This window comes from Laetiporus sulphureus (assembly GCF_001632365.1).
Source record: "Laetiporus sulphureus 93-53 unplaced genomic scaffold LAESUscaffold_68, whole genome shotgun sequence".
NCBI classification, from domain to species: Eukaryota; Fungi; Basidiomycota; class Agaricomycetes; order Polyporales; family Laetiporaceae; genus Laetiporus; species Laetiporus sulphureus.
The window spans coordinates 125,272-147,938 of NW_024468577.1; the positions used below are offsets into that span (position 1 = coordinate 125,272).

Here is a 22,667-nt window from a genome sequence, read left to right on the forward strand (position 1 = left end):
AGTGGCTCCGCGAGCGTGGCCGCTCGTACTGGCGGCGCGCCTCCATCGAGCGTCGTCGCCTTTCTAGCTCGGCACGGATGGGGTCGGAGTACGTGAACGAGCGGCGGCTACGCAGCGCATCGTAGGCGGCGGTGATGGCCTGGAAGCGGGTGTGCCGCTTCTCGGGTGAGTCTTCCCTGCAGAAGGGCGAGTCAGGGTGGTATATCCTGACGAGGTCGTAGTCTGCGGGATTGGAGGGTAGGGGACTGGTCAGTTAGCGGCTGGGCAGAGTGCACCGGAGGTGGTTGTGAAATAGGAGCTGCGAGATGCAGCATGGACAGGAGAGGAGGAGATGTAATGCGCACATCTTGTTTTGATGTCCCTCTGGGTTGCGTCGTGCGGGAGGTGGAAGATCTGGTACGGGGTGGGATGCGAAGTGGAGGGGTATTCGAGGTGGTGGTAGTTGTGATGGTGTGCAAACGAAGACGCCCTGCGCGTGTGGGCGAGTATGCAGCGGGGCACGCTCGCGGGCAGGTTCAGCATCGGCGGCGCGCACGGTGTAATAGTCAATCAGGTCGTTGATGGGCACGTAAAAGGAAACGTCGGGCAGTCGCTCAAATGTTTACGCCGCGCGGACCTGGGCGGACCTGGGCGGGCGGGAGCAGCGGTGGAGGTGAGAAGGAGGACGGACGGAATCAAATTCGACGAGATCTCCATTGCAGATGGTACATAACTACGTAGGACATTCGTAGCGATGGTAGAACATAATGGCAAAGCATCATGAATATTGACGGCAGGTCTGGATGTGGAAGAGTCTCTCGCTTATCCGACCACCACTCTCCTTCAAAGTTCAAACTGACCTCGCAGACAACTTCCCGAGAACCTCGGCGAAAAAAGTCACATCAAGAATGCTAATTAGGTCTTCTGACGGGTTACTTCTGGATCAGATCAGCAAAGCATATCATTTCAACGCAGGGCATAACAACCGTGCGGTCAGCGCGATGTACCCTTGGGCCTGCACTAGCAGACATCGCAGTCGGGTATGTGGCCCTGTAGGTCACGGGACCAGAACGCGCTGGAACACGCTCGAAAGACGCCCGAGGTAGGCGCCCGCACAAGCCTCGACCGATGCGTTCATCCATGAAAGTACTGCTTTTGCTTTCTTTCTTCCACCTCTCTTCGTCCCCGTCATGTTAAGGAACGCGCTCGCCAAACCCGCCGCGCACTCCGTGCCGAAACGGACCCTCGTCTACCCCTCCGCCTTTATCCAACATCCTCTCCTGCGCACTCCGTGTGCCGCCTGTAGAGCTGCACCATGCCTTGTGAACAGGTTCGTGCTACCGACGGTGTCTGCGCGGTATTATGCGCAGGGTCCTCCAGGAGGAGGAAACCCTGGAGGCGGATTCCCCGGGTTTTCCTTCGGGCAGCAGCAACAAAAAGGCGAGGCTTTGAAGGAATATGTGAGTCGCGCGGGCAGCTGCTCGAATAGCCAGCGTTTTTGCTGAGATGATGCGGATGGTAACAGGAACTTTTGTCAAGGCTCCGGCCAGACGTTTCCATCCGCATTCATCCCAGCTCGGCACATGCTCTGGCCATTCGAGCCATTATTCTGAACTAGAAGTCATTCATTGACATTCGTACCATAGAGTGTTGACCTCACAGAGCTCGCGAAGCAAGGCAAGCTCGACCCGACCATTGGCCGAGACGAAGGTTTGTCTTTGTTCGGCGCTTTTGTGATTCCATCTAATACCATGTCTTGCAGAAATTCGACGGACTATCCAGAGTGAGTAATCTGACGTTAAGAAGTTTCGTTGTCGTCTCAATATGACGCAGTCTTGTCGAGAAGAACAAAGTCTAACCCGGTGGTATGTCCGCCAGAATCTCGCCGCACGGGCATGGTATGCTGATGTCATTCCTACATAGCTCATTGGACCTCCCGGTGTCGGCAAAACCGCCATCCTCGAGGGTCTCGCCAGCCGCATCGTCGCCAAGGAGGTTCCTGAAGTATGTCTCGCAGTCCTCACGTCATCTTCCGCTCCTCACATCTGCCACAGTCTCTCCAGAACAAGCGCGTCCTCTCAATTGACCTCGCTTCCATCATGGCCGGCTCCGGCATCCGCGGCCAGTTCGAGGAAAAGTTCAAGGCTCTCATTCGGGACATTGAGGATGAGGTGAGTTCCTCGTCGAACGATTGCCACTGTTGGGTAGAGCTGATGGTGACAGGCCGGGAGTGTCATTTGCTTCATCGACGAAGTCCGTGAGTACTGGGAGATGCCTCACCGACGTGATTGTCATACTGACGCGCACTTTCTTGAACAGACACCCTTTTCAATCTCGGCAAGGCCGAGGGCAGCATTGATGCTGGGCAAATGATCAAGCCCGCGCTTGCCCGCGGATTGCAGCTTGTTGGCGCCACGACGCGTATGTATGAGCTACTTGCCACTCCACATACGTCAATAATGTAAGCCCTTTGCAGCTGACGAATATCGCAAGACAATTGGCAAGGATGCAGCGCTCGAGCGGCGCTTCCAGCCGGTGCAGATCGAGGAACCGACGGTGGAAGCCACGATTTCGATTCTGCGCGGACTCAAGCCGCGCTATGAGCTGCATCACGGTGTGGGGATTGCAGACAGTGCACTCGTAACCGGTACATTTTTTTAAACATCTCACGCCCCATCCAGACAGCTGATCCTCGCACGCAGCGGCGGTGTACGGTGCGCGATACGTCTCAGACCGATTCCTACCAGACAAGGCGATCGACCTGGTGGACGAAGCTGCGTCTGCGCTGCGGCTCGCGCAGGAGAGCAAACCGGACGAACTGGACGCGCTTGATCGCGAGATCGTGACACTTGAGATTGAACGAGAGAGTCTGAAGAACGAGACGGATGTGTTCAGCGTGGAGCGGTTGCAGAAGGTCGACGAGACACTGACGCAGAAGCAGGAAGAGGCGGCGAGATTGACGGAAATCTGGCAAGCGGGTGCGTAGTCCGGTATACCGAGTTTGTGGCGCGAGCTGATGAATCTCGCTCTGTAGAGCGTGCACGCCTGCAGCACAACAAGGATATCAAACAGCGGCTTGAAGATGCGAAGCACCAGCTCGACGTTGCGCAGAGGCAGGGACAGTACGAACTCGCGTCGCGCTTGCGCTTCGCAACAATACCTGAACTCGAGCGCCAGCTCCCGAACGAACCGGACCACGCCGACGGCGATGTAGAAGGCCCAATGCCGATGATGCTGCATGATAGGGTGACGAGTGCGGACATATCGCGCGTCGTGGCGAAGATGACGGGCATCCCCGTCCAGAACTTGCTGAAAGGCGAGAGGGAGAAGTTGGTCCATGTGAGTGCCTTGTGTAAGCCTGGTGCAACGAGGACGCTGAGCAGTGGGCCGATAGATGGAGGACGTGCTCAGACAGCGCGTCGTTGGCCAGGACCATGTCGTGCAGGCAGTCAGCGATGCCGTGCGCATTTCTCGTGCAGGTCTCCAGGCGCCCAACCGCCCCGTGGCGTCCTTCCTGTTCTTGGGCCCGACAGGCGTCGGAAAGGTGAGCATTGTGCATGCCTCATGTCTGCACTCATCAAACATTAACCCGGCTTGACAGACGGAGCTTTGCAAGGCACTTGCGGCGTTCCTGTTCAACGACGAGAATCGAGGATTGTAAGCGCTCTAGCTTTGGGTTGTGCTCTGGGATGACTGCTCAAATCCTGGCTGGTTAGGATCAATATTAACATGTCGGAATATCATGACCGGCACACAATGTCACGGCTCATTGGCGCTGCGCCAGGGTACGTCGGATTCGAGGAGGGCGGTACGTGATATGACATGGACGTTGATTCTCGGTCACCCCTGACGTGCCGCTTCTCGCACAGGTCAATTGACCGAAGCCGTCCGTCGCAAGCCTTACGGTACGCAGTGATTCCTCAGTTCATTCCAGGAATCATACCGACTTGACTCTCCTCGTTCAGCCGTTATTCTGCTCGATGAGTTGGAAAAGGCCCATAAGGACGTGGCGATGATCCTCCTCCAAATCCTGGACGAGGGTAGTATTACCGACTCGCAAGGTGCGCATCCTTTCTTCCAGTCCGGTGGCTAGATGGGCGTTCTCACGATTGTCTTCTCTTAGGCCGTAAGGTTGACTTCAAGGTATGCTGACGAGATCTTCCGTGCACCTCGTATCTTCTTTGTACTGATTCCGGCCTTCCGTCTCCTGTATCTGATCTGACAGAACACAATCATTTGCTTGACCAGTAACCTGGGTATGCATTATCTCACTCGTCTCTCGTCCTATCTCATCTCCGGTTCTCTTATTAACGTTCCACCTTCCCCGCAGGGAGCGACATTCTTGCGCACAAGTCCGCGTCGGACGCTAACGGCGTGGTTACGCCCGAGGCGCGCGAACAGGTGCTCGAGCGCACGGCCGAGTATTTCCCGCCCGAGCTGCTGAACCGGCTCGACTCGATGCTCGTGTTTAACAAGCTCTCGCACGAGAGTATCCTCCAAGTCGTCTCGCTCCGGCTGACTGATGTCGCAGCGCGTCTGAAGCACCGGCGTATCTCGCTTGACGTCGACCAGCGTGCGAGGGAGTGGCTTGCGGAGGAGGGATATTCGGATATCTATGGTGCTCGTGCGATCGCGCGGGTGGTCCGCACGAAAGTTCTGTTCCCTCTGGCACAGAAATTGCTCAACGGTACGATCAGGTATGTGTCCCTCTGCTGAACGTCATCGATCAATGTTGGTGACACTTTCCATCAGAGATGGCGACGTTGTCACAATCCGTGCAAGCGAGCATGGCAAAATTCTCGATATCAAGGATAACCATCCAGCGGACGCAGCCATCGGATCGTCGAGCCCTGTCGACGGTATTGCACCCGGCGAAGAGTCAAGCAACTGAGCGCATGTTCGGAACGTCACACTATCGTTGATGGCATCTATGGGGACATTGCAATGTACTGCTACATCATCTGATTGTATCTACCCCAACTCGTATCAATTGTAGTCTTAGTGGTATCATAGAAATAAAGATAGAAACACGCCAACCCTAGATCTCATCGCGTCGTTATGATTTTCCAGTCGTCTTCAGCTCCTTGTCCTTAGCAGGTCTAGGTTTCGCTTTCTTCTTACCGCTTGTCTGCAACACGCTCTGTTCCTGAGGGTTCCCGTCGCGCCGACTTGAAGAGCTCTCATTAGCCTGCGATGTCTCATAGTTGTTCTTCGAAGGGCTGTATGTTTGCTGGCCCTTCGTGGTCTTAGGCTTCTTTGTCTTCTGCGGACGTGCCTTCACTTGCTCCACAGCCCGCACTTGCGCTGCCTGCTCTTCAGCTTGCAGCCTAGCTTCCTCGGCGGCCCACCATTTCAGAAAGTCGTCCTCCACCTGCCGCGCGCGTTCCTCTTCTTGGATCTTCAACAGGGATTGCTTATCCTTGGTCACTCCAACGCCCTGTTCCCGCTGTAGCTGCTGGATAGCGATAAACGACATAGCAGCGCTGGATGACGAGGCATGCACAATAGGCTGGACGGGCGGTGGCGTCCATACACTCTCACTTCTGCACATTACGCAACGTCGTGTGAGTTAGGCATTGTCTCAAAGAATACAGGCTGACTTACTTGGCACGGCGAATCATAGAGGACGAGCCCGTGGACGAGGATGGAGCGACCAGCTTGGCCGGCATGATCACCGGGCCCAACCCCAAGGTGCCCGCAGTCTTTGTTGGTGTCTGAGGTTGTGTAGGGCAATTTCCAGGCACGAATCCAGGCGCTCGACTGGCTGCTTTCTCGGATTTACCGGTGTTAGGCGGCGACAGACCTGCCAGTGGCTTCGTCGGTGTCGTAGTTTGTTGCGGCACCCTCCACGGCGAGCTCGATGACGATCTTGGCGTGGTAGGCACCACCATGCTCGCCCGTGGAGGTGTTCCGCGCGGCAGAAAGCCGGCGCCCGAGCTCGAAACACGAGACATGGAGCCAGATGGTGTGAGCTTGCCAGTCGGCGCGGCGGATTGAGCCTCGGCCATGATGACCCGCATGTCAACGCTGAAGATACACATAAATCAGCGTATACGATCAAATATGAGACGAGAAACATTACCGGGGAGCAGATGACATCGTCCTCCATCCACCGAAGGACTTGTTGGGGCTATCGCCTACTTCAGTTCGAAAGGGTGTGGGTGACGTCCCTGGATCATCCATCAAGAAGACCTCGTCGTCAGCGGGAATGTTCTCTGCTGCCTTTGGTGGAACCTGAGGGTGCAGAGCAGGACTATTCGGAGGCGCGAGATCAGACTGCCGATGATGCATCTTGTCAGATCCCGGTGGAGATAACTTCGGCGAGTCCCTGAACGCTCCGAACCTATTCGCAGGGACAATAGTGGAGGGAACATCCTGCTTCTCGATCCAATCGCGGTGTGCCTCCATGGCGCTATGAACCAAAAGGTTCGAACGAGACACAGGATGCTTGCATGCCTGCTGCTCGCGCACGAAGGCAGACAGCTGCTTGATAAGGTGACCGGATAGCTCGTCGAGCATATGGCTCTCCAAGAGCGTCTCCATGCTGACAGCTGCATACTGTTGTAAGGCGTGAACCAGGGACATAGCGTGGTAGTGCGAAGCATCCGCGAAGAGGGAGCAGACGTTGTTGACGTTCACACGCTTCAGGATGACTTGCGAACATAAGAGTATAAGGCGATGGAGGTGCAACTCGTTCTGTGAAAGAATATTGATCGGTGACGTTTCGAGTTGGAAGAGTGTAAAGAACGCACCGCAGCTGCTATGATGTCCAACATCAAGTCCAACAGCTCATCCACGGAGTGCACATCATCTGTGAGGGCACTTCAGACCAACAGTTCAAATGATCAAAGTTAGGATGATGTACCAATGCTCTCAAACATCTCTTGGTCTCCTCCACAACACAAAAACTGCATCACATACTCCATCTCCCTCCATCTCAAATGTCCAAACTCGACCTCAATCACACCATCTTCATTCCACCGCTTCGTCGTCCAATCCTCATCGTCAAAGAATGCCGCAAAGAATGACGACCTCGCACGCAGCAAAACCGAATAAACACGCACATCCCTATCCGCCAATCTCAGCACCACATCTGGGGTAAGCGGGACCTCCCCAGAGGCCTTTGCCGAAGCAAGAGCGCCATTGCTCGCCTCAAAAAGCCGCCGCATGTCCTCCGACAATGACTGTCTCGGCATGCGCTTCACAGGGGCCTCCAGCACTTCTTCAAGCAGCGGGAGGCTCAGCGTCCGCGCGAGGTGCTGTATATCCGCTTTCACTTGCGCATGCTCAATCCCTAGCTCTGCCAACTCCCGCTCGACCGCGCCGCGCACACGGTGATCCCATAGCGCGGGCAAGTCATCGGAGTATAAATAAGTCAGTAGCAGCAGCACGGCCATCGGATTACACCCTATAAGCTTGAGCGTTGAACGACTGAGGTCAACGTTTGCCGGAAGCATCTCTATGAGCATTCCGCGTTCGTGCTCCTCGACCGGTGGACCTCCGCGTAGGATGCTTGCAAACACGGCAGAGCGCGCGGCGAGCATCACGCGGTGCACGGGAATCGTCCACTTGGGTGGGACGTGCACGATGAGGTCCGCGCCGTGCAGGAGGTGCGCATCGTCCCACGGCGTCGCGCCAGCGTTCATGCGCTCGAGCAGTGCGCACAGCAGCTTCATCTGGTTGACGTCTTTCCGGACCGCCTCGTCCTCGTCCTCCTCATCTGACTCTTCCTCCCGCGGCATCTCGACCGCCTGAAACACTTCCACTGCCTGAATCTTCTTCTCCCGCACCATCTCGACCGCCTGCAACGCTTCGACCGCCCGAATCTTCTTCTCCCGCGGCAACTTGACTGCCTGAATCTCCTTTTCCCGCTGAATCTCGACCGCCTGCAACGTCTCGACCACCTGAATCTTCTTCTCTCGCAAGTCCTCACCCATCAATGTCTCGTTATCCCAGTCATCCTTACCACCCACCTCCACCGCCCGCATCTCCTCCCTCTCCTCCCTCTCCACACCTTCGCCTACCGTAGCAATACTCTCTTCTCCCTCTCCCAACCCTTCCGCACGCATCCACGGTTGCATCTCCGCGAGGTCTTGTGCAAGCACATTCCCAACAATGCGAATCGGCTGCGGCTCATAATCAACACGCAGCGCGCCATATGCCCCCGTCGTGTTCGCGCACACGCGCACGACGCGCTGCATGTACGGCACCTGCTGGAATTTGGACGCCTTGCCCATGCCGCCCTGCCCCGCGTTGCCATTGCGCGAGCGCACAAAGGCATGCCCGGATTCTGTACAGATGATTATCGAGCCGTCCGCGCCGAGCGCAACGTCCTGACGTGAGATGATAAACGACGAGTACTAGTGATTAGTATGAGTGGTGATCACGTACTTTGACAGCGCTGAAATTCTTGCGAAGGGCCCAGACGCGTTTGGGGGAAATGGAAGGGCGCTGCTTGCTCGGCGTACCATCTGCAGCAGGTGCAGGAGGTGGAGGAACGGTAAAAGTGAAAACCTCTCCGTTGGACGAAAGCGCGGCGAACAAGTTCTCAGAGCTTGTAATCTTCTCGATGCGGTTGTTGCTCATTGCCTGAGGCGGTCTGTACACCGCGATTTCAGATGGGAAGGCATGGCCCGGGAAGCTGACGGTACACGAGCCGTAGAATATATCATGACCGCATGCGAAAGGATGTCAGAATAACGTACTTTATCTTCCTGGATTCGTCATTCCACACAAGAACGACGTCGTTCGTCACGAGTAGACAGGCCATGGCCGCATCCTGAGTGACCGTGAGCAATCCATGCAAGATTCCGAATACGAAAAACCTACAGTGATAGAAACTGAACGAATGGAGTATAACACCTTGGTCACGATCCGCGGCAACACCTGCACAGGATGAGCCGACCGATCATAGCCTGCCGCGCATGCCATAAGCCCCTCTCCACCAACACCGAACATCGAAAGCCCACTCACCCAACTGCCCACTATTCGTCCCCCAAGTAAAAAGCTCCTCCCGCGTCCAGCAAGCGCTGGCTGTCTTGCATGCTGCGACGCCCACGACGACCCTGTTCTTCAGCGGCCCGCCTACCTTCCGCGCCGTAGCCTGGATCGGCTCCTCCGCGCGGCCCGCGACGCCGGCGGGTGGCTCGACAACGTAACCGAGCTGGGCGAAGCGGTTCAAGCCCCAGCTGAGCACCTCGCCTGCTTTGGTGACGGCGAGCGTGTGGTCCTGCCCGAGCGCGACGGCAGTGATGGTGCTGTTGAGCTGCGAGAGCGGGATGAGGTTATATTGCGTGTTCTGGCCTTGGCCCAAGCTACAAACACATAAGCTCAGTGATGGGACGCAGAATGAGGAGGGACGGGGAGACTCACCGGCCACCGCTGCCGAACCCGCACACGCGCAGGTTGCCCCTGCTCTCGGCCGTCACAACCGCTGATCAGCGTCAAACACAACTGCAGGCGAGCAGAATGGAATCTGCACACGTACCTGTATGGAGCTTGGACATCACCACGTCCTTCACATGGATCGGCGAGAACCGCGCATCGAGGTTCTCTTCCTCCGACACGGGCGTACCCTTAGGCGGGTGCACAACCACCTGTTCAGGATGAAGCCTGTCGTCCCCATGCCCAAGGCCGAGCGCTGCATTCCTGTTCGCGCCCCAGGTGAACAGGTCTGCACGGCTTGCATCGCGCGATTCCGGCTTGGTATTCTCCACGGTGGAATTGTACAGATCGAACGCAGTGTAACCCTCCGAGTCGCGCAGAGACGTATCGATCTCGGGGCGCTGCAGAAGCAAGATAGCAGAAGCAAGGTTCCCGCGATAGAGGGCGCGATGAAGGGCGGTCCACTTGCTCTCCTTGTCGGTGACGTTGACGTTGATGTCTGGATGGGCGAGGAGCATTCGTACGTACTCGGTCGCGGATGCGTCCTGAGAGGCCGCTGCGAGGTGTAGGACAGTGCGCCCCAGCCAGTCACGGGCGTTCACATCAATCTTGGGTAGTGCGGCTGCCTTGAGCGGACTGGGGCGGTTCCAGGACTTTCCGCCACTGGTGCTGGGAGCGGCGGCTTGTGCGCGGGCATTGTTGCCATCGAGCAGACGCTGGAAGGCCTGCTGCTGTCGTAGGATAAAATGCGCATGGAGCTCGCTCATGCAGAATGGAAGGGCGGACGCGGCGACCTAGAGGAGTGCTGGGGACTCCTCGCTAGGTCGGTCGGGCCCGAAGATTGCTGCACACGCAAGAGCGAGTGCAGGCTGTACAGCTAGCTAGTTGTGCTAAGCTGGGAGGAAGCGAGAGTAGGAAGACGAGGAGGCTAAGCGGAGAAGGAGCGATGAGCTTTATAGAGAGGATGGCGAAGAGAGGGCAAAGGAAAGGGCTCGAGAAAGGGATGGCTCACCGCCGCTTCCGATTTTGGCAGGCGCACGCGCGCACGCACGTGTCTCGGTGGCGGGTCTGTTGCTCGCTGCTCGCTACCTGCGCCATGCACGTTGCAGTGACAGAATAACCAACGGAGTCGAAAGGACAGTCAATGCAGAGGAACACCTGCTGTTCGTGGCTGAAGGGGATGCCAGGAGTATATGTATGCATATATATGCAGACGGTCGAGAACAGTCTTTCGAAAGCTGAACGCACGGCTCGAAATGGGTGTTTGGAGACCCGCGGAAGACTGAGGGGATCGATGGTACTGTAACGAAAAGGAAAACATGGTACTGTGTCGCGGTAGCGTCGGTTATGGCAAGACCAGGAGATCGCGTGTGACTGCTGATTCGCGTTCCGTCACAGTAACATGTCACGCTCACCTTTGCCTCCAGTTCCAGATATGTTTTTGTCATTTGATACTCTCGCGTGTCATCAGCAGATGTGCGGATTTCAGAATAAATGTATCGTAATGGGTCCTCGCGAGTCTGCAATGACCTGAGCATAATCAGGAGCAAATGACCGCTTACCGGAATAACATGTCCGCAATTGTGCAGAACATTTTCCGATAGCAGCACATCAGCTGCTCACCTTTCGCTAGCGTCTTCCGCGCACGTTCTTCAGACGGGCAAATGTGAGCGCCAAAACTCGCGTCAAATAATATGAGTCGTCGATCCTTCCTCCACGATGCTCGTCCATATCTGCTGAGCTTCAGCAGTGGGCCTTCATGATATATAAATTATGGCATACCTTGTTTTGAACGTGATTGAAGAGCGCCATCTTGTCCGCCGTCTCAAAATCCTAAATGTAATCCAGTGAATACGCCCCCGCCAGTGCATAAATGCAAAGCGCGTCGCGTAGGGCAGAGTGACAAGGGACGCCACCAACGCGAGAACGATCACGTGCCACACGGTCGGAAGTCCCCTTTGCTGCTCATCAACTCTGGCCGAGCGAACATGCCGCCCAACCTCGTGCTCGTGCACGCGCACCCGCCTCACAACGCCACCGTGCTGCTGGACAACTACTTTGGCCAGCAGTTCAACTCGCTGAATTCGGACGTCAAGGTGCACCCGAAGAGCGGGGCGATCTTTTTCACGGATGTGACGTGAGTGTCCTGGATGATATTCCGAGTTTCGAGTCGACGACGTCGTGTGGGTGTGCTGACGTGACGAACCGATGTCGATATGGCTTAACCATTTCCGCCCGCCCCCGCTGCTGCCGAACCAGGTGTACCGCTTCGATCCAGATACCGCCCATGTTCGCGTCATCGCTGATGGGTTCGCGCGGTGCAATGGTCTCGCATTCACGAAGGACGGCAAGACCGCGTAGATGTGAGTGCATTTTCTCCAACCTTCACGCCTCGCGCGCTCATCGTCAACAGCGTGGACTCGGGAGCTGCGGGTGGTTTCCTGGGAAGGAACACGACGCTGCCGTCTACCATGTACGTCACGGCGCCGACGCATCAGCTATGGGCTCTGATTGTACGGGGGTCTCCAGCTACGCGTTCGACGTCGAGCGCAAGTCGCAGGTGTTCCTCAACCGGCGTGTGTTCACGTACGTCGATGCCGGCATACCGGACGGGCTCCAGGTCGACACGGCGGGCAACATCTATTCCGGCTGCGCTGACGGCGTGCACGTCAGTGTTTTCCCTTCGTCTTTTTACTTATGCAGTCACGAGTTGACGTCTGCATGCGTATACGCGTAGGTCTGGAACAAGGAGGGCACGCTGATCGGCAAGTTCTTTCTTGGAGCCGAGTCGGCCAACTTGGTGTTTGCGGGCAAGGGCATGCTTGTGATATTGGCGGAGAGGGTGGTGTACTTGGCGGAGATCGCTGCGGATGGGGTGGATTTGGCTGTCGACTGAGGTGTTTCGTGCGGGAGCCGAAGGAAACCGAGGGAGGAGGAGTTGTGATGTACGCTCGGCTCGATTTAGGGAAGTCACTGGTTTTTGTGTCGACTTTTTTTTCTTTCGCGTGCCTTTATCGTGTACTTATAGTCTGTTGTGCCAAAAAGCCCAGCCAAAAGTCAGATTTACAGTGTTAATGCCAAGTGGTTACATCGAGAAGGACAAACTGCACAGAGCAAAGTGTACCCATTAGGTTTAGACCAGACACTACGTATACATAATTCCGCGAAGCACCGACGTATGGGGTAGCTTCCGCGAAATATGTAGGCGAAACATTTTGGCATAGGAAAAGGGAATGAGGGAAAGCAGAGGAATCGGAACACGGGAATGGGCAGGGTCTCAGGATGTGTCCACCGACTCTCGGGGATGGTACTGCACAAATCGCTTCATGTCTGCGGTGTAACAATCATTGCACAACCGTCAAACGATAAATATGTGTGGATCGTACTACTGTATGTCAAGCGGTCCTAATCGACACCATTGAACCACGGATCAGAAAGTAATTCGACAGCGCTCGCACGCTCTGCAGGATCCAGGCGTAAGCATCTCCTCATCAGACGAGCGGTGGAAAGAACGTCGGCTTCCTCTATGACTTTGTAACTCCGAATACATATTTCGAACGAGTAGTTATAAAGTGTTGGGTTTTCTCTGAGGTTACCTGTTTGAACTTGAATATTTGGTAGACGTCAAAATCAAATTGGACGCACAAGTAGTGTCGAAGAACTCGGCCGCCTGAGCACCGATCCTGAGCTGCTCTTCACTGAAGTCTTCACCTGTATAGCATATCATCTGGTACAGAAGGTTGCTAGTGTCATTGAGGCGGTATTTGAGGTATGGCTCGTATTTGAAAAGACCGCGACCGGTGACAATTTCAAAGACCTAAATGCTTTCGGGAGGTGCCCGGCAACAGCCTGAAGGAAGACACATACCAAGCATCCAAATGTCCATATATCTACGGTTTCATTCCATGGCCCTCCAATAATAATTTCAGGCGGACGAAGATGCACAGCTGTGATATGGTCGACGGTATGTTTATCTATAGGCTGAGCTGCGACAACATCTCAGACTGAGGCCACAGCAAGCTGTACTCTGTACGCACCGCTACCGAAGTCGCCGAGGGCAAATGTTCGTTGCATGGCTTCTTGCAAAGAAGGAAGTGGGAGTGGCTGTGAGACAGCCGACTGCACAATTCCGTCCTGAGACGCCTCTGGAGGGTGACGACGAGATGGATCAGAAGCCAGAAGCTCGTCAAAGTCGTGGGTGGACATGCGACAGTCAAAGAAAATATTATCGTGCTTCAGATCAGTGTGTACGACGCCACAGCTGTGAGCATGGGCAATGCCGCGAAGGGTATGCAGGAGGATGCGTTTGGCAAGAGAAAGAGGAAAGACTTTGTTGTCTTTGCTATGCGCCAGAAATAGCGACTTGACGTCTCCGTCAAAGACCTGCGTTACTAAACAGAGGTGTTCCCCTGCGCTACCCTTTCCAGAAAGCCTGAAGCTAGACAGTAGCTGGAGGCAATATGGGCTCGATGTCGGAGACGAAACACGCTGGAGTGCCACATGTTCCCAGACGAGACCACGCTGGACAAGGTCGGTGGTGTAGCCGTTAAGTATCTTGATGGCAACATAGGAGTTCTCACTGTAAATAGTTAGAGCTACTCAAGAAACTGTATGGAAAATCATGACGATGTGCACATGCGGTCATGGGCAAGCCAGGTGCTTGAAGACATGCCCCAGCCGAGCTTTCTGCAAATGATGTAGCGATCTTCTGGGCCGATGACTTGATTGAAGTCAATTTGAGGCCAGCCGTAACCATCCTGAGCTGGCAGGCCAAGTGGCTCTGAGACGAACGTCAGGTCGACGGAGACTTTGCCATCCGCGCCAACGGAAATGTGCTGGTTGGACGTTTCGATGTGAGCGTTGACAGAATTCGATGACATCCTCAAGATAGGGCCAATTGGAAACGTGCGTAGATGCTGAGTGCGAGAAGTGGGCAATAACTTGAAGAATGGTGGATATCGAACTCTGAACATCGTGAGGAGAAGGTCTGAATCCGGACAGATTGATGGTCCGCGCATGACGCTGACGTAAGCGGCCCACCCTCGAAACGCGACGCGCGCCAACCGCCCGCAAGCGCCCGCGGCTCGAGGACCCCGGACCACCATCACCGCGCACGCCCGCACCGCCACGTACGGGCGTGAGAGCGCGATCCAGATCGCGAAGATGATCTCGGAGGGTCATCAGAGTAAATCAAAAATTATCCTGTTATTTTGGAACAGAATTCACGAGCGAACAAGTGCCAAACGGTGAGATGCGCACAAATGAGCTGTGAGAAAATGTTGCACGTTGGCATTGACTGCCTAAAATGGTAACACGGTTGAGGGCCCCGCGCACGCCTGTGGGACCGTAAAATCTCCCACGTTGAGACCGTCAATGAATGACTATCCGTAGGAATTTAAAACTGTTTTGTTCCAAATGACTGAGTTTGAAAAATGTGACGTGCGAGCTGTTCCAGACCGTAACACAGTTTCGAACCCAACTAGGTACGACTTTGGATATGACTTTTCCAAATCACAGCCACCCGTGCATATCCCACTTATTTCTGCATGTGTTTAATAAACAGTGCTGCTGCCATGCCCTGTTCTATAAGGGACCATATTGGACAATATTATTAAATGTAGGAACAGAAGTAAAATTCAGGTGCAGGTGAAAAATCGGTCGATGGAGAGAAATTCCGCCATGTGGCAGACGAAAATTTGGCCATGTGGTGAACAGAAATTTGGCCATGTGAGATTAGTCACGTGCCTTTCTGTTCTCGACGTGAGCATCTCCCGACTTGGGAGCCACAACAGGGCTGACTAGCAGCTTCACCATCTTTGCATCTGGGTGCAATGCGAAGGGCATCTTCTACCTGGGTTCGCAGTCAGGATCACACACATGGAACAGGCTGTTGTCATCAGCAGACAGCCTGCCTCCAATACCTAATGGGACGCAGGAGTCAGAATGCGGCACAAACTCACTAGAAACGATATCTTCTGCGTTGTCAAGAGGCCATTTGACTCGTCCACAGCCTCAGCGTGCACATAGCACAACATCCATCACCAGGAACAAGATGAAGGACAGAGTGTCGAATGCCAATATGACAGTAGACGAGCCAGGCAGAGTAGCATTCTGGAGAACCTATTCAAGCCATTCTATCAAGGTCAAGTCTGTGAGTGATGGCATCCTCGCGCGTTGGCACATCAACTTAAATACAGATCGAGAGAACGGGGTGTGTCTTGTCATTAAAGCTTTATATGCATGCTCATCAGAACCACTCAACCATTAGATTCCTTTGATTGACACTTGGTCATGTACTGCTGACTTTAGAATGAGCTCTTTCATTGGCACGGAAGGTGAGATAACCACTGCTTGTGAGGAAGCGATTGTACATTGCTCTGGAAGTCATCGAGTCATCTTCGCATACATCCGCTGTCGACTGGTAGACGTTAGGCATCTTGTTTCTGTACACTGTCACACCTGCATCACCCCTCCTTCTCTGCCTCCGCACTCTCTCCCCTGTGGTTGCCAACTCTACTGACCTTGTGGTCCAACTCTAACAGATCATGCCAACAGTCTCAAATGGCACGGATGCAGTGAACTTTTAGCAGATGTGCGAGTCACATTCCCTGCACCTGGAGAAGCAGCATTCACACTCTCCCCAACAATCTCCCTGGCCACCATCACAGAAGCTGTCACACGCAAATCAGCATTTGTCCGTTAAGGGTGTTGCAGGTTCGAGCATGCCTAGAACGCTGGGGCTCAGCTCAGACGATGACATGGAGCCTTCACCGGAGAACGTGGACCTCTTCATGAGATTCTCAAGCATCATGCTGCACTATGATGGTGAGGAGAATTGGTGATGTGAGCATCGCTGTTGGTGAGGCTGGTGGGCAGTGAACGTGTTTCCTCTGAGGGTTGGGGTATGGGATCAATTGAGTACATATGCTCCGGACCTTCTACACCAGATATCCTTGAATCTTTCATGGGCAGATCTCAACTGCAGGCGAGGTGGACTCGCTGGCTTCAATATGCACCTGCGGCACCTTCTGCTGCCTTTTTGAAAACTTTGAGCCCATGCTCGTGGTCACCTGGATGCTCCATCTCATCGCCAAGTATCTGCCACCCAGATCTGCCTTTGCCATGACCTCATAGCTGTTGCCACACCCATACTACTCTTCACACCCATGCCGGGCAAAGTCGCCTCATTGTACAGCGCCGTCACAGAGCTGTTATGCCTGGAAAATGTCATATATGACACTGCACCTTATCTGGCCCATGCACTGGTCGATCTGCCTAGTGACACAGACAATGTGCAGCTGACAAATATGCCTGTACACATGTACATGCCAGATGGGAGTGGACAAGAGGTGATGAGCGTTAGAGTGCCGAAGAGGGCACTTATTCATGTAGCTGTAGAGGGGTTCAACTTGGATAGAGACATATGGAGCTCAGAGACCGTGATGTTCACATTGACTTGTCACTGATATTAGTACGATACAGCAATGATACATAATTACATGAATTTTCGAGTACAATCAGAAAGACTATGCAGCAGAACCAGTGAGAGTATGGAGAATTGTCAAGTGTAGCTATCACGTCCACACTCCATGAATGCAGTGTAGAAATATCTGTCCATCGACGTGAACTCCTCATTGCTAGCATTCAGCGACTCCCAAAGTGCGTTGCACAAACCATTGTTTACATAGACGTCAAGGGTCCTGAGGCAGGTATGCACATACGGTGGAATTAAGTCGTTCTCGTGCTGATGACAATAAACATTTTCCAAAGCAGCAGCTAACGGCGAGATGACACTTACATTTGAAGAGAATGCTGCCCCAGTGCCACCTTGTCCAAGTCCCCAAAGAACATGCTGGGAAATTGTGCGTGTATGGTTAATCTGTGTGATCGCCATTTGAATCAGTCATACTCAGATAGTAAATATGATATATATACCTTGATGATGCCACCGTCTGCTGGTAGAAAATGCAGTCCAGTGACTGTTTTCACAAACTGCATCGCTTGAAGCAACTTATCATGATCTGGCCCATCTATATTCATATGGCTGTTTCCATCCAGGTTGAAGACAGCTTGTAGTTCTGGATCTTCTGGATGATGCCAGCCACACAGAAAGTGCACCAATGCATGACAAAAATCTCTGCTGACTGTCGAGAAATGAGCAGGTGGGTTCTCCAGCTCGACATACTGTATACGTGAGATGACGGATTCAACATCCTGAATGCGAGTCTTGTATGCTTCGCAAAATAGATGCTTTGAGCATGAGGATATCTCCTGCACTGGCACATTAAAACATCTGAATCAGCATGAGATTGGAATCACTTATGGAGCAGAAGGGTGCAAGATCACTGCCAAGCTTGATGTTCAACCCCTGATGAAAGGCAGAATGAAGTGCATATCTAATGCTGATTTCAGGTGACCAGGGTGGTGAATCGAGTTGCGTGTCATCGATAATTGGACCCAACAAAGTTTGCTTGTATATGAACCTTGCAGCGTGTTCCCATTGCTGCAGCTCACATCCCTCAAGTGCACTTAACTACACTGATAATACACCTAGATACTTGCGAGCAACCAAGACAAGAGGTAGTAGACTCATCATACAACCTGTAGCCATCTGCACAAGCATTGCCAACTTCATTCTACTCTGACCTTCCTGAGGTAAGGCTCGTTCTCCTATCTATATAACCCGGGCCGAATGTAACATTCGGCCTCCCTCCGTGCGCACCTCCTAGCTCCTCGAGATCATGTCCTATCCTCTTGAAAACAATCTCATTGGAAAGCCCTGCTTCGATTCTCGGGGTCGCAAAAGGGTCGCAATCATTCGACGCAATGGATCATGCGCGAAAGCTTGCGCAATCAGGTAAGTTTTTGCATTCTGTCAACTTTGACTAGAATATTTCTAAAAACTTGAGCAGGTGCTCTAAATTCTGTTTTATTTTTGCGACCCCTAGGCATGCATATCCTCCTCATCATATCAAAATTTCAAGTATTTTCACCGTCCGGTTTGTTTTCTATGCATTGTTCTTTGAGCTCGCTCGATAAGCGCCCGCTTAGCGCGTAGCTCATTTTATTTTTTTCTCGCCGTACATCCACTCTATCCCCTAGGCGCTGCTTGCGACCTCTCGCTATACCATTCACCTATATGTATGCCAAAAATCTCCGCGAACGGAGCCCTTTGCGACCCTCCAGGACCTGTACTTAGATCCGCTCTTGCTGCCGCTTTCACTTCCCAATCGGGGAGACTCGCGCCTGTTCCCACTTCTCACCTCTCGCCTCTCGCCTCTCTATCTCGGACCTCAGCCTTCCTCACCGCGCATTCCTCGACATTCGCAAGTATCGTACATGACCGTGAAGGACGGAGAGGCTGTGCTTCATACATGCGGCCGGACGCTGAGGTCCGCAGGTAAGTTGTCATTTGAGACTCGACACGCTAACAAACGTTTTCTTTTTTTTATCAGTCTCGACGATTGACCGCACTGTGTTGTTCACGGTGCGGTTTCTAGTCGATCTTTCTCAACTCTGTCCATCATCTGGAGATCCGAGTTGTACTCGGAAATCCACGCGTCTTACAACAACATCGCCTCGAGTACGATGCGCGCCCAGAGGCCACTCGCGATGAGGCCGACGCACACCTCCGCATCATCCAGGAGGCATAGACTAGGACAATCACTGCCTCAGTACCGTGGAGGTCACCTCCGCCGACGCGCGCATGAACTTTTCGCGCCTCATCGCGCACGAACCACCCGTCTTGCATCGCCAACGTACCAGCTTGTCGGTCACGCTGCGGCAAGTGCACCCTCGAGTACTACGAAAGTGGATGCGAGGGACTGGCGAGGCCGTTCCCGGCAGCGTCGGCTCACGCGCGCTAGGTTCCTTCCTGAAAGGCTCCCCCACCCTATTTGTCTCCCGCGCCGTGCATGAATCTCGACAACACGCGAACGAGCCAGCACGGGTCCCTGCAAGCCCCATACCGCCATTCGGCCACCGGCGCACCCGCATATCCCCTCAGCACCAAGCACGCCAGACCCACGGGCGTTCGTGATCGTGCGCCCTCACAATCGCTGCACCGCTCTCTTCTACTCCATCCGCCTAAAGTATGCGCCCGAGCAGCTGCCTCGCTGCATCAACAGCGAGCACGAGAACGATAGCATGCGGCGCGCTCGCTCGTGCTACTCGTACCTCCGCCGACTTCGATGGCATGCGAACGAGAGCGTGCTCGCTCTACTCCAGCGTCTTCCTCGACTCCGCGGCAATTACGAGCATGCGCACGGGTGCTGGACGGTCACAGTACCCTCTGTACCCCACAGCGTACCAATGCGAGCCCGCGCTGTCGTTCGCCGGCAACCACTGCCCTCCCAGCGCCCAACGCGTCGAGCCATTCATGCAGACCCGCCCCATCCGCCGCCCGCTCCCTCGCCCGATCACCACGGTTCACGAGCGCGCGGACGCATGCAGGAGATGGCGACCCAGCGGTGGCGGCAGTACAGGAGGAGGGAGGGATGGAGGGTTGGCATTGGATCGGTGCTGTAGGTGAGTCGCGGTCGCCCGGTATTGCGCGTCGCCCCAGGGCGCATACACTTGCCTTTTACAGGCTTTCCCCCCTCGTTCGACCATCCCAGCGCGCTCTGCCGACCTCGACGACCCTCGCACCAGCCCATGCGCTTTCCGGTGCGCCCTCGTTGACTCCGCGGCAACGACGAGCACGCGCACGCGTACTGAACGGCCACGATCCTCTCTGTTGCCCACGGTGTAACAACGCGAGCCCGCCCCGTCGTTCACCGCAACCACCACCTTCCCAACGCCGGCGCCATGCGCCGCTCACTCCTCGACCGATCACCACGGCTCTCGAGCGTGTGAACGCTTGCAACAGATGGCGACTCGGCTGTGGCGGTACTACAGGAGGAGGGAGGGATGGAGGAATAGCATTGGATCGGTGCTGTAGGTGAGTCGCGGTCGCCCGGTATTGCGTGTCACCCCAGGGCGCATACACTTACCTTTCACGCGTTTTCCCCCCTCGTTCGACCAACTTAGCGCGCTCTGCGACCTCGAAGCCCTCGCAAGAATGCACGCGATGCATCGTCCCCGCGCCTCGCGGATCGCCCATCTCTTCTTGCCTTACACGACGATCAGCTGCCCTTCACACGTTCTTCACCACTACGGCACCCGAACCGGCCGCGTTCTCTGTTCGCCGCCACCACCTTACCAACGCCCGACGCGATGCGCCGATTGTGCAGGCCTGCCACATCCGCGACCCACTCCTCTCCGATCACCACGGCTCTCGAGCGCGCGGACGCTTACAATAGATGGCGACCCGGCGGCGGCAGCTCTCTTTGCTCTGAACACGACGAGCCGATCACGCAGGCTCATCTGAGTTTCTGCCGACGCACACCCTCGATCACGACGGCTCGCGAGCGTATAGATTTACGCAGGACGCGTCGATCCCTGGTCGACGACATGACGGAAGGATGGCAGGGTGCGGGGCCACGAGCGAACATAGGCCGCGCAGAGCGATCTTTGCCCGGCGTGCGTTCGCTGGATTCTGCTTCACCTTGATGGGCGTTGGACGGGCTAGCAAGGGCGCGGGAAGGTGTGAGGGTCGAATGGAGGGCATATACACCTAGGTGAGTCTTTTTTTTTCAGTGCATTGTGCGGCACCCCAGGGCACATATACTGACCTTCTAGATGCCTCTGCCCTCGCTCGACCACCCGCGCATGCTCTGCAGACTCGACGATCTCTGTCTACATGCGGCGTCGTGCTCACGCCGCCTCCTACTTTGGGTGCGGGCGAGGGCCAGCGCCAAGCCAAGCCGGTCTGCCATATCCCTCGCCGTCCCCACCCGGCGCACGCCGCCGAGAGCACGCATCGGTGCGCCTTCTGCCGCCGTTGCCGCCACCGCGCACGTCGCCGAGCACATTTCCCAATTTGTAATCGCGGCCCACGCTCCGGCTAACGTAGCGCCCACGCTCATCGTCGCCACCACGCTCGTTCAGCTCGCCATGTCCTACGCTCAACCACACCCCCGCTTCTCCGTGCTCTCCTCCTCGTCCCTCTCTTCTGCCGAGCGCCTCTCCCCCGCCTCCTCCGCCCGCTTCTCCCTCCCATCCGCGCCCTCGCTCAACACCGCCGCCGGTACTCCCAAGCCCGCCACACCCCGCGCCTCCATCTACGACCGCCCGCTCAACAAGTCCCGCCAGGCCCAGGTCAGCGCGAGCGCATTTGCCTTTCTCTTCTCCGAGGTCATCCAGTACACCCAGAAGTGCGTCAGCGACATCAATGATCTCGAGCGGTGGTGAGTTGCGTGCCCTCTTTCTTCGTTGCACTGTTGCTGATTGCGCAGACTTAATACTCTCGGCTACCGCATTGGCGTGTGCGTCCTGGAACTCATGTCCTGGCGCAACGAGTCCGGCTCCAAGGCCCCCAAGCGCGAGATCCGCTTCCTCCCCGCCCTCATGTCCATCCACACCCAGTTCTGGTGCGCCGTCTTTGGCAAGCCCGCCGACGCCATCGAAAAGAGCGTCGAGAACGCTGACGAATGTCCGTCCTCCTGTCTCTTCTTTTTATATGTACTCACGCCTCCACGCAGACATGATCATCAACAATGACCCACCCATCACCCGCAACATCTCCGTTCCACACGACATGAGCCAGCTCAGCTGCTCCTCCTTCGCTGCCGGCGTCGTCGAGGCCGTCCTCTAAGACGTCATGTCCACTCCCATCATGCTGGCAACGAATCGGCGACCTCGGCTCCGTTGACCATCCCGCTCGTGCACACTATCCTCATGCACTCCGGCGCGCGCTCGAACAACGTCCTCGGCATTCACCGACACGTGCTGCCCTGCGCACGTCGCTCGCAACCTCTTCACTGCTCGCACTGACTCGTCGCTCGATGGCATCGGCCGCGCGCATGCCTATGTGCACCTCACCGTTCGTCTGTGCACGCATATCGTCCTTGGATCGCATTTGACCGCGGCCGCACGCTGGGAGTATGGGAGGGCCGTTTGCAAGTAAGCCGCGCGAATCCTTCTTGATTACGTCGCTCTCTTTCCTTAGCTGCACTATTGGGAATCGCTCGAGAGCGCGCGCGACCGCAGACGCGATTGGAATGCCGTCGGAAGGCTGGGCGCTGGGTGGTGAGGCCTTTGACGATTCATTCGCGGTGAGTCGATCGTTCTGCCCTCTTCCCCAGCGCGCCCTCTTCGACTTCGCAGCAACTATCTATATAACCCGGGCCGAATGTAACATTCGGCCTCCCTCCGTGCGCACCTCCTAGCTCCTCGAGATCATGTCCTATCCTCTTGAAAACAAT

General features: G+C 55.3%; 10 protein-coding genes across 10 annotated transcripts; 6 read left to right on the top strand and 4 right to left on the bottom strand.

Moving 5' to 3' along the window:
• Nucleotides 1-103: 103 nt before the first annotated feature.
• Nucleotides 104-435, bottom strand: LAESUDRAFT_636654 (uncharacterized protein; the record flags this gene model as incomplete). The annotated part of the gene is made up of 2 exons (XM_040903460.1): nucleotides 104-222; nucleotides 345-435. Coding segments are annotated over 2 exons (210 nt in total), but the record flags the coding sequence as incomplete, so codon positions are not given.
• Nucleotides 436-1,169: 734 nt separating this feature from the next.
• On the top strand, nucleotides 1,170-4,870 carry LAESUDRAFT_764134 (P-loop containing nucleoside triphosphate hydrolase protein; the record flags this gene model as incomplete). Its single annotated transcript, XM_040913387.1, has 20 exons — nucleotides 1,170-1,439; nucleotides 1,626-1,689; nucleotides 1,742-1,762; nucleotides 1,813-1,844; nucleotides 1,903-1,983; nucleotides 2,034-2,150; nucleotides 2,203-2,236; nucleotides 2,299-2,400; nucleotides 2,456-2,626; nucleotides 2,682-2,957; nucleotides 3,014-3,318; nucleotides 3,374-3,523; nucleotides 3,581-3,636; nucleotides 3,696-3,787; nucleotides 3,849-3,884; nucleotides 3,945-4,040; nucleotides 4,103-4,122; nucleotides 4,205-4,235; nucleotides 4,310-4,676; nucleotides 4,732-4,870. 20 exons carry the CDS (start codon nucleotides 1,170-1,172, stop codon nucleotides 4,868-4,870), a joined length of 2,460 nt encoding a protein of 819 aa, XP_040758746.1.
• A 165-nt stretch (nucleotides 4,871-5,035) lies between these two features.
• LAESUDRAFT_764135 (uncharacterized protein) lies at nucleotides 5,036-10,130 on the bottom strand (the record flags this gene model as incomplete). The annotated part of the gene is made up of 11 exons (XM_040913388.1): nucleotides 5,036-5,522; nucleotides 5,584-6,006; nucleotides 6,062-6,675; nucleotides 6,732-6,790; nucleotides 6,845-8,339; nucleotides 8,371-8,620; nucleotides 8,685-8,758; nucleotides 8,809-8,894; nucleotides 8,953-9,293; nucleotides 9,352-9,412; nucleotides 9,467-10,130. The coding sequence occupies 11 exons, from the start codon at nucleotides 10,128-10,130 to the stop codon at nucleotides 5,036-5,038; spliced, it is 4,554 nt and encodes a 1,517-aa protein (XP_040758747.1).
• A 269-nt stretch (nucleotides 10,131-10,399) lies between these two features.
• On the bottom strand, nucleotides 10,400-11,177 carry LAESUDRAFT_501696 (uncharacterized protein). Its single transcript, XM_040902706.1, has 2 exons — nucleotides 11,146-11,177; nucleotides 10,400-11,071 (listed from the first exon to the last, which is right to left on the bottom strand). The coding sequence occupies exon 2, from the start codon at nucleotides 10,899-10,901 to the stop codon at nucleotides 10,449-10,451; it is 453 nt and encodes a 150-aa protein (XP_040758748.1). The 5' UTR covers nucleotides 10,902-11,071; nucleotides 11,146-11,177; the 3' UTR covers nucleotides 10,400-10,448.
• Nucleotides 11,178-11,344: 167 nt separating this feature from the next.
• LAESUDRAFT_816186 (uncharacterized protein) lies at nucleotides 11,345-12,588 on the top strand. Its single transcript, XM_040914753.1, has 4 exons — nucleotides 11,345-11,500; nucleotides 11,777-11,836; nucleotides 11,893-12,031; nucleotides 12,101-12,588. Exons 1-4 carry the CDS (start codon nucleotides 11,352-11,354, stop codon nucleotides 12,257-12,259), a joined length of 507 nt encoding a protein of 168 aa, XP_040758749.1. The 5' UTR covers nucleotides 11,345-11,351; the 3' UTR covers nucleotides 12,260-12,588.
• Nucleotides 12,270-14,045, bottom strand: LAESUDRAFT_708120 (kinase-like protein). The gene is made up of 5 exons (XM_040906678.1): nucleotides 13,999-14,045; nucleotides 13,401-13,942; nucleotides 13,231-13,349; nucleotides 13,009-13,180; nucleotides 12,270-12,959 (listed from the first exon to the last, which is right to left on the bottom strand). Exons 1-5 carry the CDS (start codon nucleotides 14,031-14,033, stop codon nucleotides 12,769-12,771), a joined length of 1,059 nt encoding a protein of 352 aa, XP_040758750.1. The 5' UTR covers nucleotides 14,034-14,045; the 3' UTR covers nucleotides 12,270-12,768.
• A 997-nt stretch (nucleotides 14,046-15,042) lies between these two features.
• LAESUDRAFT_717802 (uncharacterized protein) lies at nucleotides 15,043-17,439 on the top strand (the record flags this gene model as incomplete). The annotated part of the gene is made up of 11 exons (XM_040907369.1): nucleotides 15,043-15,090; nucleotides 15,227-15,514; nucleotides 15,561-15,574; nucleotides 15,673-15,698; nucleotides 15,906-16,057; nucleotides 16,349-16,457; nucleotides 16,498-16,802; nucleotides 16,968-17,022; nucleotides 17,052-17,072; nucleotides 17,134-17,225; nucleotides 17,326-17,439. The coding sequence occupies 11 exons, from the start codon at nucleotides 15,043-15,045 to the stop codon at nucleotides 17,437-17,439; spliced, it is 1,224 nt and encodes a 407-aa protein (XP_040758751.1).
• A 488-nt stretch (nucleotides 17,440-17,927) lies between these two features.
• LAESUDRAFT_501873 (uncharacterized protein) lies at nucleotides 17,928-18,859 on the top strand. The gene is made up of 3 exons (XM_040902707.1): nucleotides 17,928-18,220; nucleotides 18,312-18,413; nucleotides 18,466-18,859. Exons 1-3 carry the CDS (start codon nucleotides 18,190-18,192, stop codon nucleotides 18,765-18,767), a joined length of 435 nt encoding a protein of 144 aa, XP_040758752.1. The 5' UTR covers nucleotides 17,928-18,189; the 3' UTR covers nucleotides 18,768-18,859.
• A 558-nt stretch (nucleotides 18,860-19,417) lies between these two features.
• On the top strand, nucleotides 19,418-20,856 carry LAESUDRAFT_501900 (uncharacterized protein). The gene is made up of 2 exons (XM_040902708.1): nucleotides 19,418-20,302; nucleotides 20,392-20,856. The coding sequence occupies exons 1-2, from the start codon at nucleotides 19,554-19,556 to the stop codon at nucleotides 20,729-20,731; spliced, it is 1,089 nt and encodes a 362-aa protein (XP_040758753.1). The 5' UTR covers nucleotides 19,418-19,553; the 3' UTR covers nucleotides 20,732-20,856.
• Nucleotides 20,857-21,042: 186 nt separating this feature from the next.
• Nucleotides 21,043-22,057, top strand: LAESUDRAFT_764139 (uncharacterized protein; the record flags this gene model as incomplete). The annotated part of the gene is made up of 3 exons (XM_040913389.1): nucleotides 21,043-21,617; nucleotides 21,699-21,895; nucleotides 21,945-22,057. 3 exons carry the CDS (start codon nucleotides 21,043-21,045, stop codon nucleotides 22,055-22,057), a joined length of 885 nt encoding a protein of 294 aa, XP_040758754.1.
• Between the last annotated feature and the right edge of the window lie 610 nt (nucleotides 22,058-22,667).

Excerpts from the sequence above, each read along its gene's own strand:
- LAESUDRAFT_501696 (XM_040902706.1), bottom strand. The coding sequence starts at position 10,901 with ATGCTCAGGTCATTGCAGACTCGCGAGGACCCATTACGATACATTTAT.
- LAESUDRAFT_816186 (XM_040914753.1), top strand. The coding sequence starts at position 11,352 with ATGCCGCCCAACCTCGTGCTCGTGCACGCGCACCCGCCTCACAACGCC. Across the intron at positions 11,501-11,776 it reads ATCTTTTTCACGGATGTGAC|CGTGGACTCGGGAGCTGCGG; the intron begins GTGAGTGTCCTG and ends CATCGTCAACAG. Across the intron at positions 12,032-12,100 it reads GCTGCGCTGACGGCGTGCAC|GTCTGGAACAAGGAGGGCAC; the intron begins GTCAGTGTTTTC and ends GTATACGCGTAG.
- LAESUDRAFT_708120 (XM_040906678.1), bottom strand. The coding sequence starts at position 14,033 with ATGTCTTCAAGCACCTGGCTTGCCCATGACCGCAT. Across the intron at positions 13,943-13,998 it reads TGGCTTGCCCATGACCGCAT|TGAGAACTCCTATGTTGCCA; the intron begins GTGCACATCGTC and ends AACTATTTACAG. Across the intron at positions 13,181-13,230 it reads TATGGACATTTGGATGCTTG|GTCTTTGAAATTGTCACCGG; the intron begins GTATGTGTCTTC and ends GAAAGCATTTAG.
- LAESUDRAFT_501873 (XM_040902707.1), top strand. The coding sequence starts at position 18,190 with ATGGATCATGCGCGAAAGCTTGCGCAATCAG. Across the intron at positions 18,221-18,311 it reads GCGAAAGCTTGCGCAATCAG|GCATGCATATCCTCCTCATC; the intron begins GTAAGTTTTTGC and ends TGCGACCCCTAG. Across the intron at positions 18,414-18,465 it reads GCTCGATAAGCGCCCGCTTA|GCGCTGCTTGCGACCTCTCG; the intron begins GCGCGTAGCTCA and ends TCTATCCCCTAG.
- LAESUDRAFT_501900 (XM_040902708.1), top strand. The coding sequence starts at position 19,554 with ATGGCATGCGAACGAGAGCGTGCTCGCTCTACTCCAGCGTCTTCCTCG. Across the intron at positions 20,303-20,391 it reads GCATTGGATCGGTGCTGTAG|CGCGCTCTGCGACCTCGAAG; the intron begins GTGAGTCGCGGT and ends CGACCAACTTAG.